Source organism: Fringilla coelebs, assembly GCF_963513975.1.
Source record: "Fringilla coelebs genome assembly, chromosome: 3".
Classification (NCBI taxonomy): domain Eukaryota; kingdom Metazoa; phylum Chordata; class Aves; order Passeriformes; family Fringillidae; genus Fringilla; species Fringilla coelebs.
The window spans coordinates 34,792,127-34,807,147 of record NC_140030.1 but is presented as its reverse complement, the minus strand read 5'-3'; the positions used below and the strand labels follow the sequence as shown (position 1 = coordinate 34,807,147).

The following is a 15,021-nucleotide window of genomic DNA, read 5'->3' as shown; positions in this document are numbered from 1 at the left end:
TAGGACTGTTGTTGCCCACTGGATAGGTTTTTTCTTCCATTTATTTGTACCACCTTTCAGTATGAACATTCATGTTGGTTACATGTTTCTACATCTTCCCAGTTATCCCTTGTGTATCCCTGGATCAAAAGCAGTGATAGCAGAAGAACTGTTGGCTCTGGTTTGAGCAAGCCATTAGGCATTATATGTTTTATGTGACTCATATCACAGAGTCAGGTTGGAAAAGACCTCTGAGATCAAGTCCAACCTATGCACAAACACCACCACGTCAACCAGACCATGGCAATAAGTGCCACATCCAGTCTCATCTTAAACACCTCCAGGGATGGTGATTCCACCACCTCCCATTCCAATGTCTAATCACCCTTTCTGTGAAAAAATCCTAATGTTCAACCTAAACCTCCCCTGGAGCAACTTGAGACTGTGTCCTCTTATCCTTTTTGTTTGTCTGGGAGAAGAGGCCGACCCCAGCCTGGCTACATCTTTCTTGTGGCTGGTTGTAGGGAGTGATAAGGTCACCTGTGAGTCTCCTTTTTCCAGGCTAAAGAACCTCAGCTCCCTCAATTGCTCCTCACAAGAGTTGTGTTCCAGTCTTTTCAACAATTTCATTGCCCTTCTCTGGACTTGCTCTGGCACCTCAATGTCCTTCCTGACTTGAGGGGCTCAGAACTGGATACAGCACTTGAGGTGCAGCCCCACCAGTGCCAAGCACAGGGAAACAATCACTGCCCTGGTCCTGCTGGCCACACTATTGCTGATAAAAGGCCAGGATACCATGGGCCCTCCGGCCCACCTGAGCATATGCTGGCTCATGTTCAGCCATTGTCAACCGGCATCCCCATGTTTTATTCTGTGTGGCAGCTTTCCAGCTGCTTTTTCCCCAGCCTGTAGCCCTGCCTGGGGTTGTTGTGACCCAAGTGTAGGATGCAGCACTTGGTCTTGTTGAACCTCATACTGCTGTGTTGGCTTGTAGATCCAGCCTATTCAGATCCCTCTGCAGAGCCTTTCTGCAGATCAACACTCCCAGTTGTGCAGCATTATAATTGAATAAAATGTCTGCTTGCTTCAGGAATTCTGCTGCTGGTGATAATCAAAATAAAATGTTTTTCGTTTATGTTGGAGATCCGAATGTCTTCAGATTTCAAAGAGGAAGATAAAATTGTAAGGTGTATGACTATGAAGTTTAGCTACTTAAATAAGCACTCTATTGTTTCATGCTATCATATTAAATAGGTAGTCCACTAATTTTGAAATAAAAGTTACCTCTAAGCGAGTTTTCTGTCATGACAATTTCTTCTAATTTTGTCTCCTAATCTTCTTGACATGCCTGAAGTTGCTGTCTTTTAACATGCTCCCTCTTAGTAATCAACCACAGTCGCTGAATGGTGGTTATAAATCTGATGCTTTTGTTTGTAGCACATCTGTTACTGGTGTCTGCACCTACCTGATCAGGCACTGTATCATCGGAGTAAGCTCAGTGAGCAGTGAATTCAATTTGTGCTGTATCTAGTATTGATGAAAGACGTTGAGACAGTCAAACTTTAAGATAGCTGCCAGCCTTTGTTTTCTCTTTTCCTAATGTTTGAAAGATAATATGACTCACAGAACTGTAGTGGTCCACAGTACTGGAATTTGAGTGGTTTGAAAGGCACAGCAGGGTTTGATAACTGCACATGGACAAGCACCAAAGGGCTTGGTTCCCTTCTCTTCTTGCGGTCATTTGTGTTCCCTACCCACCTGTAAAGAAGTGCAGATCCAAGCCAAAAATGTGCAATGACAGCAGGGTATGAGGTGCAAACAGAGAAGACATGTTCTGCTTCCATGAAGGTTGATTCAAGCAGTTACCCTTTATAGTGCACAAGCCACTGAAACAAAAACTGTTCATCAGCCTGTGAGAAGGGTGGAAGGTTATTGCAGAGTGATACAGGAGGGAAAATAGTGGTTTAGGTTTTGGCTCAACTTCCTGCTTTAAATGATTGTGATAGGAAGATGTGGAGGTCATAGAGGAATTGATGGCTCTGTTGGTATGGTCACTGCTTCCAGAATTGTGTGGCACCTTTGTAGCCAATTCATTATTGCTAAGGGATTTTCTGAAATGCTTGATATTAACTATTTTGTATTACCTCATCTGTATGTCTCATCTGTTAGTGCTTTTGAGGATAAGAATACTCCAAGCAGAGAAATAGTGCATAATTTTCTTGTCTCTTTTTTGAGAACATAGATGTCATAATTCACAAGTCTTATGAGGTACTGCTGGTTGTGTGCAGCACTGAAGTCTCAGGTTTTTACCTGGATGTCAGGTGTTACACGTGCAGTGCAGAAGAGTGCTGCTTAGAAATTTTTCTGCTATGATGCCATAATCTCAGAGGCCCAGATTTAGGCTGCCTGCATTTTTTCCATTTTAATTAAACAGCCACGGTATCTGGCTTAGAGAATTCATATGGATAGTGTGTCCAGTATAGGATGATTATTTTCTACAGGGACGCTCTTTTAATATAACTCACAGGGAGTTTTGGTCTTTGTCTACAAAGGTAATGGATAAGAAAACAGAGAAAAATAAAATGCAGATGAGAAAATGGAATGTTATATATGGTAAAATAAAGAAACAGACCAGCCTAATGACATCCAAGAACCACATATAACCAAGCTCCAGGATTCCAGAGTGATAATCTCATTAGTTTCATATTATTATGCAACTGTCAACTGCTGGATCCTTATGGAGTCACAGAAATTTATGTCAGAAACTCAAGCAGGTTAGAAATTTAAATTAATTAGAAATTAGCTATTTTTTTATTTGAACTCAGTTGTGATTTACAGTACTGGACTTGCCAAATTTTCTTTTAAACAGTTGCCTGTCATTATGCTGCTGAAGAAGTCCAGGTTTTTCCATCAAACCTGAAGATGTATTTATTTCACTAAGGATTACCATTCCTGCCAGTGGAATCCCCATAGATTTGGCTAATTGTAATATGGCTGTAAATATGTGTTTTCCATGGAAATGAGTTTAGTCACAGGAATTTCTGGTTTTTTTAAAGTACTGATAGCTTTGCTTAATGTGCTTGCCAAGCACGTGTATGGTTTAAAAAAAAACTCAATGTATTTACACTGAACTGCTTACTATATGTATGTATTGCTTTTCTGGATGCAGCATGAATTGACAGCTTGACTGTCTCTCATGCATTTGTGCTGTTAGCAAATAAGGAAAACCTCCTTTAGCTCAATCAGGATTGATTGTACTGCTGAGATCTTGCCCTCTTGCAAATTTCTGTGAGCTTGAATCCAGTCTTTATGTAGTTTTTGTAGATAGATTTTCATTGCTTTGTGAGGTTTTTTTGCTTTTGTTGTAAGAAAGTAATTGAAAATGCCATATGTGACTGGTATGCAAAAAATCCAGAAACAGTACTACTGAAAATGCATATAAGGACTGGGCGATATTTACAAGAGCATGTAGTGACAGGACAGGGAGGAACGGCTTCAGACTGAAAGTAGGATTAGGTTCGATACTTGGAAGAAATTCTTTAGTCTCATGGTGGTGAGGCACTGGAATGGGTTGCCCAGAGAAGCTGTGAATGCCCTGTCTCTGGAAGGGACTTCAGTACTTCCCTGGAAGTGTTCAAGGCCAGGCTGGATGAAGGTCTGAAAAACCTGGTCTAATGAAAGATGTCCCTGCCCATGGCAGGGAATTGGAACAAGATGATCGTTAAGATCCCTCCCAATCCAAACCATTCCATGATCTATAGTGACAATATTAATTTAATTTAACTTCTTACTAACTTCATTTTAGGACTTACCTTACTAGCACAGCAGGGCAATTGTTGACTTGTTGGGTATTGACATACAAATCTAGTGCCAGGAATCTTGAGTTTCCACATTAAAAAAAAAAAAAACAACCACAGAATTATAGGGTGGTTTGTGTTGGGAGGGACCTTTTTTTGTTCACTAGGTAATTGCTCAGTGGATACTTCTGTTGAGATGCCTGCAGAGGGTGAATGCCTTTTCCAGTGATGATCTATTCGTAACTTAGAACTGAGTACATACTATTAATAGTATGATTATGCCTTCTAAATAATCTGTATGAATGTAAGGATAACAAATATAACAGAAACACGTTGAGATTTGTATGATTTACATTATACTTGCATTCAAAATCTTACCACAAATGTTATTAGCATTTTAATGTATAATTGTGAAACTTTTTTAACATAATGCATAATTTCTTGTGTTTCTAGATATGGCATGAACTGCCTCATTCAGTTTGAGGATTTTGCTAACGCCAATGCATTCCGCCTCCTGCACAAGTACCGTAACAAGTATTGCACTTTCAATGATGACATTCAAGGTAACAAACTTCTTCTCTTCTCTTCACTGTTGTTCCCACAAGTCAGAAAAATAAGTCTTAATTTCCAGAGGGAAAAAAAAATCTATCAGCTTTATTGCGATATTTATAGATGTACAGGTCACAGTTTGCCTTGGGTTTCCTCAGCATGAATTTTTGGTGAGCTGCATTTGCTCTTAACCTTTCATCTCACATTTACACCTCATACTTTATTTAGATGTTTGCTCTTCAGGTTTGGGGGTTTTTTTAATAGTTTAATATGTGAATGGCTTTCCCCATATCAATTACTGACATCTTTGAGCAAATGTCATAGCTCAAACCTGGACTGTACTTTCCTGGTTTTTTGTCACTGCGGTGACAGCAGCTCCACTATTCCTCCATGCAACTGGATTGATAAATGTCAAACTGTTTTTCAGTTCTTAAGCTGACAACTCAGTTAAATATTAATGTAATTTTCCTCACAGTCTCACTCAGTTTTAGATGGAAATGATCCCCTTGACTCTCTTTTTCCCATCTGAATCATTTGTGGAATGAGCTGGAAAAGGAAAATATCTAGGGTGGGAAATGTCAACAAGGGGGATTCCCTAGTGCTCAGTCTAAACAGGCATCTCATCCCTCCCTCCCAAGAAGACAGACAAGTGGGGCTGAAGTGGTGTATGCTACTAGTCTGGGTGCCTTATATCTGGTCAGAAAAAGAGCACTGGAAAGTAACTTTCTCTAGGGCAGTGGCTTCCATCCTTGAGAGGAGTCTGAAGTCAGATGAGCTGCTGGAGAGAGTTATCCAGAGAGCGCCCTGGGTATCCAGCTACCTCTTATCCCTGATGTTTCCTTGGGTATATGAAAGTCTCAGCAGTGACATGTCAAAAATGGAAACTAACCTGTCTTCATTTCTTTTGGCTTTCAGTGACACTTTAAGCCAACTGTTAGGAGCTGGAGTTTTCCACAAGTCCTTGTTGAGTCATGCTTGGGACCTAGGTCATATTTCAGTGACTCAGTGCATGGCAGTGGATTCAAATAGTCCTTGTCTTTCTGGTATTAGGGATTTGACTATCCACATGAAGCTTGCTCCTGTTATAAGCATGGTTGAGTTCTACTTCTGCATCTGAAACAGATTATGGAGGACAACCTCTCAGATGGGAAATAAACTAATTACAAAATATCATTTCCTTTTGTAAGATGCATGGTGCTTCCTACCCTGAAGGGTCTGAGTGTAGCCATGGCTACAGCACTTCATTATAGCAGGCCAAACAGCATCTGGAAGTTTCCCTGGTTGTTTAGAGGCCTGATTCCCACAGGGAATTCCCTTTCCTTGCAGAATGAGAAAGAGACTCAAGTAGAATGTGGTTTCAGAGAAATGGGAGTTTTTCAGCAAAAGTGTACCAGCTATGGGTAAACTTACTTGATGAGGCCTTTTGTATATTTGCATTTTCAAACCACTTCATTCTCTCTCCTGCACCTTAGAAGGAGGTGTCTTGATGTTCAGAAGTGTTGTAAGGCATCCCTTTGGCTTTTGTCTCAGCTGCTGTAGCAGCTATCAGCCTTCCTTAGAAGTGCAGCCATGTGCAGTCTTTTAATTATTCATTTTCTGCAATCTAATTTGTGCTTATGGGGCCTTTGATATTTTCACAAACAATGCCTGTGACTTTTGGGTGATCTCCATCCTTAATATCTGTGTAGCTTCCAAGAGGTGAAAGTGGATGCATTTATTTCTGGTCTCTGTCATTTGTCATCATATCCCCATAGTTACCTTCAGTAACTTTTTTTTTCATAGCATGTCATCTTCTCCTGTAGTGTGGAAGTAGAACAACAGCCCATTGATCTTTCATCGGTCTTCCTCTTCCAGCTTTATAAACCCTAAGGATCTTTCACCTAGCAACTATAATGAGAATGGATGGTGCTAACTTCTTTATCAATCCTTTGAGATTTTCAGATTATAAATAGCGTGACTTTTTCCAGGCTACTTGAAAGAGTGTATGCAAGTTGTGTTTTCTACAACAGTAAAGTTGACAAGTTGTGCCAAGCCAATAAAAGCAAAGAAATATGACACTGCATCTAATTTGCCATCATCTTCTGAAGATAGTGCTTACATGGTATTTTAAACACAATTTCTCCTAGTACTAATATTTTTCAAGAGAAATCTACTTTAAGATCAAAAGAAATGTTTAATATCTTTCATAGAAAGACTTGAAGATTTCTTTCTCTATATAAGATATCCAGAGAAAGGATCCCTATATATCTTAGTGATGCAATGAGGACCTTTCAGTATCTCAAGTCTAAAAAATACCCTAATATATGATCCTGATTTCTTATAGACACTAAAATAGATAAAGAAAACATGGCAAGCTGCATATAGCCATCTGCAAATACCGACTTGGACAAATGCAGTTGCCCTCTCTTAGCTCACAGCTATTTACGCAGGGTCAGCCTACCCCTAACTGACGATTGCAGAACATTTGGAAAAAGTCTGCCAAAACACTGGTCACAGAAAACCACCAAAGATTGGCCATTAAGGATCACCTATAGACATATTTAAGAATTTCTGGGAACAGTCTCAATCCCTGCTACAGTACGGTCACATCCTTTACTCTGGAGAAGCCTTTGTAACTTTTTCTACGTTATCTTTCTGTACACAGAATTGAGAAAAAGGTGAACAGGACTCTGACCAGATGGTATAATCTGTATTGGAATAATAAATTTCTTAGTACTTTAGCATTATAGAAAGCATCATTGGTTTTGGATCGAGGGTGAATTTCTTCCCTCTGAAATTACATTAATTTCTCCGTATCTGTATTTTCAAAATATCTTCTTACAAACACAATAGCAATGTTTCCTTAGGGAGAAAATATTCACTTTTTCCCTTGGATTCCTATTTGTTTTTTTTCTAACCACAAATCAGCTTGGTGCTTTTTTTTCCTCTCTCTGAAATACTGAGACAGATTATTGGAAATGAAAATCAGAGAATGCCTTTGGTTTAAAACAAATACTTTTATCTGGTTTTAGCTACTAGAGAACCTTTTCCAAAACTGAGGGGGAGGTTTGATCATAACTTCCCATATGGGAGAAATATGAATCAATTTTGTAATGTCAAACTTCACAACATTTAGAATTAGGTCAGATTGCTAGCTTTGCTCATCTCCAATATATTTAGGAAGGAGATGTCATAAGGAAAGGGTGGAATTTTCTAAAAGATATGATATGTGATGGTTTTTTTCTTTCCAATCCCTTCCTGGGAATGGACCCATGGGAGCTATGTTGCTAAACAAAGCTGTTTCTCAGGGTGAGAGATGTTCTCTGTGTGAACCCTTGAAGGAAGCAGGCTTGGGATTCACAGTTTAAAAATTTCCTTAAAGAAGCGAACCAGTTCCCTTGCCTGCTGCAGGGAGGTTGAACAAGTCTCTTAAGGTCTGCTAAAACCAAAGTCCTAGGTACAAGGCAGTGCTGAAATCCTGTGGGTGGGTTCCATTGGCTTGAGCCACACCTTCCTGCCCTTCACAAACCCAGGGTGCCATAGTGCTGCCTTTCCACACCCATTTTGACTTTGAGTCTGTTGGAAGAGTTTTTGCTACTTGGGCACAGTCAGTGGCTTAAGGCACGTTTGTGTGTCTTAAGAGATGCGCATTTTTTCTGTGGGTCTTCTGGTGCTTATCATGTGGTCACAGGTTGCAGTCACTGCTGACATGGATACATTGCAAATAGTGGCATAAATTTCTCTAGCCTTCCTGCCTCTATGTAGGTCGCTTATTTCAATTATTAGACTTTTCTGGATCTTTTTCCCCCCTTCTGTACTTAAAAATTGTCTCAATTGACAATGACAAACTTCTATAGTATAACACAATCTACATAAAATAAGTGTTTCTCTACTCTGTAATACTGGAGTTACAGTTTTTGTAGCTTCACTGTGCTCACAATTGCAGTGCTTTCCCCCACAATGCACATAGGGCCTGTATTTTATGCCAATAAAAATATTTACACGGAGAGATTGCACTGGATTGGAATTAACTTCAGTATCCGTCATGACCTTAGATGTCATTAGTTTTGAACAGCTGTGTTGTTTGAGTGCATCAACATTTTATGAAAAGAAAGAGACATAATGTAAAAAATGTAGACCACATATAACTAAATATAATGATTTAATTTTGCATTTTGATTTTATTTAAAATGTATGTTAAGTGTTCAGCAGACTGCCATTTTAAAAACTAGGAAAATTATACCTGGAAGTTATGTTGCGATCAATTAAATGTTAAATTAGTGCCATTCTCAGATCAGAATTTCTGTGTTACAAACATTGTCCTTTTTAAGATTCAATTCTTTTAACATTAATATAAAAATTTATACATTCGGTACCTGGAACTTTCAGTTCTTGAAATCAAATTGTAGAGAAGATTTTGGATTTGTTGTTATGGTTGTGATGGGCATGGGGCTTTCAGTTCTTTCTCTGACCGGGATTTTGAAAAATGCAGAGCGGAGTGACATACAATAGCTCAGATATTTATATCATATATCTCAAATTCTGATAAGATATACAAACTGCATAAAACTTCTTTCATAGACATGTGCTTTACTTTCAGAGACATTGGCTTTCAAGTGAAACATGCTGAGATTTTAAAAATGAAATAATTTTAAAAATAAAATAGTTTTTAAAAAGTCCAATTAAGACATATGCTGTAGGGTTATGTGAAGTGTATTTTCTTTTTTGGCATATTCAGGATATCACCTCTTTGTTACTCAGTGATAAACTTACATTGAAATCAGTGTGTTTTCAAGAAAATACCCTACTGTAGCTTTTGTGTAATTTTCCATGTGTATACACAAGCTCATGTATGTACAAGTATTCCTCTGTTTCTCTTTTTGCTCATTATGGGTTTAAAAAAGAAATCCATTCTCCCCATGTTCTGGGGCAGCCAGCTCCAGGTGGCCCTGCTTGCTTGAGCAGGGAGTCGCACTAAATGCCCTCCCAGCCTCAGCCACCCTGTGCTGCTGGGACTCTGTATCCTTTTCCAAATGTGCCAGATGGTTGGTGTTTTAGACAGGCTACATTTCTCCTTGCCTACAGTCTTTCCCCTCTTTTCATTGCCTGCTGCAGAGCAGGGCAGTGTGCACATGCAGCTTTGCGAAGCCCATTCATGGCAAGAAGAAGGAGCTTCCATCTCTTCAAAGAGGGGCATTTTCAACTACCCACAGCTGTAGCATTTGCCTCACTAGCAACTGAGATCTCATCTTTTCCATAGGATCTTTACTCCCCTTTTTCCCTGTAAGTGTAGGAGATAGGAATGGAGTTTTTTCCCTGGCATAATGTGAAGTGCTATTTGGATGGCTGGCAATGTTAACATGTGATTTCTATTATGCTGTGTGTTGAGAAATATGAATTTTAGTTTTACCACTTCCTAATCTCTTAGTCCAGAATGAATACCTCAGGTTTTTGGATGTGCTGCAGAAAGTTCTCTCCTCTTACTGTTTGCTAGCTTTTTAAAATGAGCTAGGTAAAATTACGTAAAGGAACTACTAACACTTGATTACAAGTTTTACTTTTTGAAGCTTTAAATAACGGACAAAGGCTTCAGTGCAATAAGCCCTTTTCTCACTAATTTAAATTAAATTACATCCAATATAAATTAAGTTTTTATTCCTCAAATTTTGAAGGGCTTTTCCCCCCCTTTGTCCATTTCTTTTGTTCAATTATATCTGCTGAAAAGGTAGTCTGTGCTCCCAAGCATTTATAGTGTGTCAGCCCCAAAAGGCTGTGGATTTCCTTTAACATATTAATGCTCAGTTGTGCAGTTTACTGTTACAAGGCTAAAGAATCTTGCACAGAAAATGAAGACTTGGAATAGAATAGTGTACCTTGATACTTCACATCTATTGTGTTTATTCAAGACATGACTTACCTTCCTAGAAAACTATAATGAAATGTTTGCTGTTGCAGCAGTTGACCCTGCTTTAGGAAAATATCCTTTGTTAAATTTGCTTTGATTAATCTTCTAGAAATCTGTGGAGAATAGAATGGTTTTTCAAAATCATATCCTTGAACAATGTCTATTTTATCCTGCACACAAGGGATTTTACCTGTGCTTTGGCCAAACCGATTCTCCCCTTCCTACAGCAATGACAGCCAGAAAAGCGACAAAATTTTATTTGTACCTCGTGATGTCCACAGAAAGTGGTTTGTATCTGCCTTGGCAGATGGATGGGAATTGAATTTTGAATAATTTCAAAAACTTGAGCCAGTATTCAGGGTGAAATGTAAGGTCATGGCGTCATTGAGAGCAGTTCCGGTTAAACAGATCTGCTATTCAGGCTGGCGGTGCCCCCCTTCAGTGGGAAGGAATAAGGGAAGCTGCTGACGAGGAGTGATGACAGCCACTGCCAGCAGCAGTGATAGTGGGTTCAGTAATCTAATAAACTGGGTTATTGTTCCTTTCAGAGTTAAAAGGCTGGATAAAATTGGTGTGGAATACTTCTAAACACCCTTTTTAGAACAATTCTTTGCAAATTGTGATTTGAGAGAAAAGTCGTATTTAAGCCTTTATCGATTGCTAATATAAGCTTTGTTCTGAATCACCCTCATGATAACCATACAGGTAACAGTAGCTCACATCCTATGCAAATATTCAATGCAAAATGACATTTAATGCAGGATTTTATTTATGTTTCATATATCTTCCATTTTTCCTTAAAGCAGAAGATCACGTAGTGGCAAAGTTTGTAAAAATATCCCAACTGGTAATACTTAATGACAGTCCATTTTTCTGGCTTACAAGCTTAGCAACAGTACATGAGCCATGAAGATAAGTGGTATCCCAGCATTCCCATTCATTATAAATCTCTGGTGTTTCATTTTGACTCTGTCACCACAAAGCATCTTGAAGAGCAGCTTTCATGGCTCTCTGAGAACTCCTCTGATGGGGGCAGGGTGCTGTAATGACCAAACCTCAAGGAAAACAGGGATCTTATAGTGCTCCAGCTCAGCTTTCCTTTTCAGGAGAGCAGATTGATAGTCCTAGGAATAAGCTGTGTTATGTAGGCTCCCTCCTCTGCCTCTCCTGCGAGCACAGCTGTGTAAAATAAAATAGGAGAAAGAATTTGGCATCCAACGAGACCATGGTATTTTTTTCTTGCTGGTTGTGAGGATTGTTTCGTAGAGTACCAAGGGAAACTGACAGCACACTCTGACTTCTCTTTTTTGCCATTTTTGGTCTTTACCAGCTTGGCACTTGCCTGGGGAAGACTTAATTTCATCTGTGAAAGAAACAAGCTAGTTCTGGGAGACTGTGAGGTGGAAGTGTCTCAGCCTGATGGTTATTGTTCCCAAAGCCATGCCTCAGAGGAACCATTTTTAAGATTTTTTATTTAGAAATCAGGGACAGAACAAGTCATAAAAATGACTAAAGAAGTAAAAAATGCCAAATTTGTATGGTCTAATCATTAAGTGGGCTGAGAACAAGGTGTCCTGTATTTCTGATGATTGAAGTGAAAAGTCATAATCAAAAGCATGTAAAAAACGTATTTCTGAAGGCACATTTTTTTACTGTTTAAGCGGATTTACTTCAAAAAGTGACTTTCTAACTTTAAAATGTGTTCTTAAATTTTATTAAGCATTACCTTTTATTTTTGAAAAAGTAACCATTCTTGAAACTTAGATGATCCTACCTAGTAACCACAGATTCAAACCCAGCCTTCAATACCCAGATGATGCCATTGAAGAAAAGTACAGTACAAAGAAGCAGTAGCAGGCTTCTTACTACTTCTGTTCTTTTAGGTCCTGTAGTTTTAGCTACATATGTTTGACAATCAATGGTCGGTGTGCATGAAGTATGAATGCCTGTTTTGAGCCATCTCATAGTGTTTAATGTGGGGATTACTGCTATCTCAGCTTTAAAATTCATCTTGTTTCTGAGAAAAAAGACTTGTGAATAGCAAATTTAGAGGAGCTGCTTATTGAGAGCAACTGTCCAATATGCAGATTCTGGGTCAGCTGCTTTTGTCAGGCTGGTCATATCCATTTCAAACTTTTTATGAAGGAAAAATCAGTAGCAATATGAATTTTCCCCTCAGCTGTGTGGCTTGTAGGCAATTGCATATAGGGCAGTGGTGATCTGGAACAGCCTTGTAGGAGCTGGCAGATCTCCTTCTTGCAAGTTCTTGCAGGCTTCTCAAAATAATTAATGGCCTCATCTTTAATTTCCTTGAGTCAGTCACTGACAGCTGCTGCCCAGAAGGGGAAGAATTAATTTCTTATTCCTGGAACTGGACATTTCAGGGCCTGTGTTCATCTCCCTATGGTCCAGCTCTCTCTGAATCAGATAGGCATTATAAATTTTCAAAGGCTGTTCAAACCCATGTTTTGACTTTCAGTACCTAATTGTTAGTGTCTGGGCAGCTTTTTCAGTCCTGGAGAAATCAGTGCTGTCTGCAATTGGTTCTTCAGAATCTCCTCTAAAACCAGAACTTTGCTGGAGGTATTCTCTACCTCACTACTATATTCCTGTCCACGGGATGTCATTATGGGATCAAAGTTCCTTGCAGGAATAGAATCTGTTTTTTTTTTTTTTTTTGTGGGCTCACCTTAGGCTTTAGTGATGATAATAATTTGTGAAAAATACAAGCTTGTTGCATGAATTCACAAACACATGAAAGAAAGTCTTCCCCTTCCAGCAGGCTTTGTTGGGGAGAAGGAGTCACCTTCACTCTTTGGGTCAGAAGAGCCAGATGTGAGGTCCTGGTGACTAAATACCACTTCCTTGAGCACAACAGAGGCTGACAACTTGACTCAGCAGTGCTGACAATTCACCTGCAGTGCAGTGTATCAATTTGGGTGCAGCAGTTCAAGTTAAGAAAACTTTCTGAAAGAGTGGGAGAGTTGGTATTGTTCCAGATAAGAAAAGCTGATTGGAACACCACTAGTCTTCAAATGTAATGAATTACTTTTTGCAAAATAACAGGCTTTCCAGTAGTAGATAAGAGGCTGAAAAGAAATAGAAGTATAAGAAAAGAAACGTTTAGATTTCAAATTTTCAACCTAGAGTACAGTTAAGCACTGGAATAGCTTGCTGCGAGATATAAGAGTGTTTGAAAGAAGACCTTAAGGACAAATTAGACAAAGATATGTTGACAATCACCGAGGTTAGATTTACTCTGCCACTGTGAACAAGTTTCAGTTAGATGCTTGCTTGAATTCTTTTTTTGCTTTACTTTTTATTAATAGCTGTTTCTCACAATGAGGACCAAAATTTCTCCATTCAAAGTCAGACAGGTATCTTTTTTTCTGGGGTTCTGATGTGGAGAAAAAAGACCTCTCCCAGCTAAATCATAAAACTAAGTGTTAGCCTTTTTCCCTGTGTGACATTACTCAAAGATAGATTTGAAAGGTGCCTCCAAATGTTTTAGAAGATACTAAACTGAAACTCCTGTCACAGTGGGCTGAAGTCTTAAATAAGCTGGCCTTATTCTTTCAGCTGGTTTAGCTTCTCTGTAAATGTTCAGTTTGATATTCTACTCTGACAACCTCCCCATGAGAAATGAAGTTTTATTTTAGCCTTGTATTTTACTGTACTTGAAGTACATCTATTTGAAGAATGAAACCAGTAACTTAATTTTCAGTATCTGGATTTCTTCAAAATATTTCTCTCTGGACTCTCACACCCATCATTCTAAAATAGGTCATAACGAGAATATTTTACAAGAGTTTGAATGGCCTAGCCATTATATCCATCCATAGAATCAATCTATTTTATTTAATGTTACTCTGATGATATTCTCACTTACATTTAACTTTTGTAAGAATGAAGTAGACCAAATCCACTCAACTATTTGTTACTACCCTCAGCACTTGTAGTATTACTTAAAATGTAAGGTTTCTTTATTGTTTTAAGAATAACCAGATATATTATCTTTTTTTTTTTTCCTTTTTTTTTTTTTTCTCTCCAGGAACTGCATCTGTTGCTGTTGCAGGTCTTCTTGCAGCTCTGCGTATCACCAAGAACAAATTGTCAGATAACACAGTGTTGTTCCAGGGAGCTGGAGAAGTAGGTGTTTTTATACATTGGGGAAATTGTACTATGATGAGTTTTATTAATATTTACTTGAGTTACGTGTGTCCAGTAAACAAGATGATTAAATGACTAGAATAATCACTAACACCTGCTGAAAGTTGCTTTTTAGTTCAAATGTAAATTTACAGAAAAAGCTCTGATCATCTGGTGAAGCCTTCTAATTTTCATAAGACATTCTTTTGAGATCTGCTCTCTTTTTAGAACTTCAAGGTTTAGGTCTTCCACTGTAAATTATTGAACTGCTCTTGATATAACCAAGCAAAACATTTTTTGAAAGATGAGAAAATACAGCAGAGAAAGTAAATATAACATGTTTACCTGAGTCAGCATTATTTCGTAAGAAGAGCTCCTTTGACTTTTTTTGCATTGAATATAGTGTTTCAGTATTCTGCATATTAAGGTCATCCATTTATGAAGATCTTTATGCACACTATTTTTTATACTAATTTTTGAGTATTAATTTCTAAGCCGCTGACACACAAGTGCAGGCTGTACTTATCTACAGTGTGGCTTGTCATCTCTCGTGTGAAGCCTACAACCCCATGCTGGCTTCTTTAATTTCATTAAATATTTGGTGCTGTGTCTGCAGTTTTCAAAATGGCTTTTATCCATATCTGCCATGTCATCACCTTACTG

General features: G+C 38.5%; 1 protein-coding gene across 1 annotated transcript in view; it reads left to right on the top strand.

The window, feature by feature from the left end:
* Positions 1-15,021, top strand: part of ME1 (malic enzyme 1) — a 155,214-nt gene that overhangs the window by 113,779 nt on the left and 26,414 nt on the right. Inside the window, exons 7-8 of the mRNA XM_084202238.1 lie at positions 4,230-4,339; positions 14,261-14,358. Of these exons, the coding sequence (XP_084058364.1) occupies positions 4,230-4,339; positions 14,261-14,358 (208 nt within the window). The remainder of the gene's footprint in view (positions 1-4,229; positions 4,340-14,260; positions 14,359-15,021) is intronic.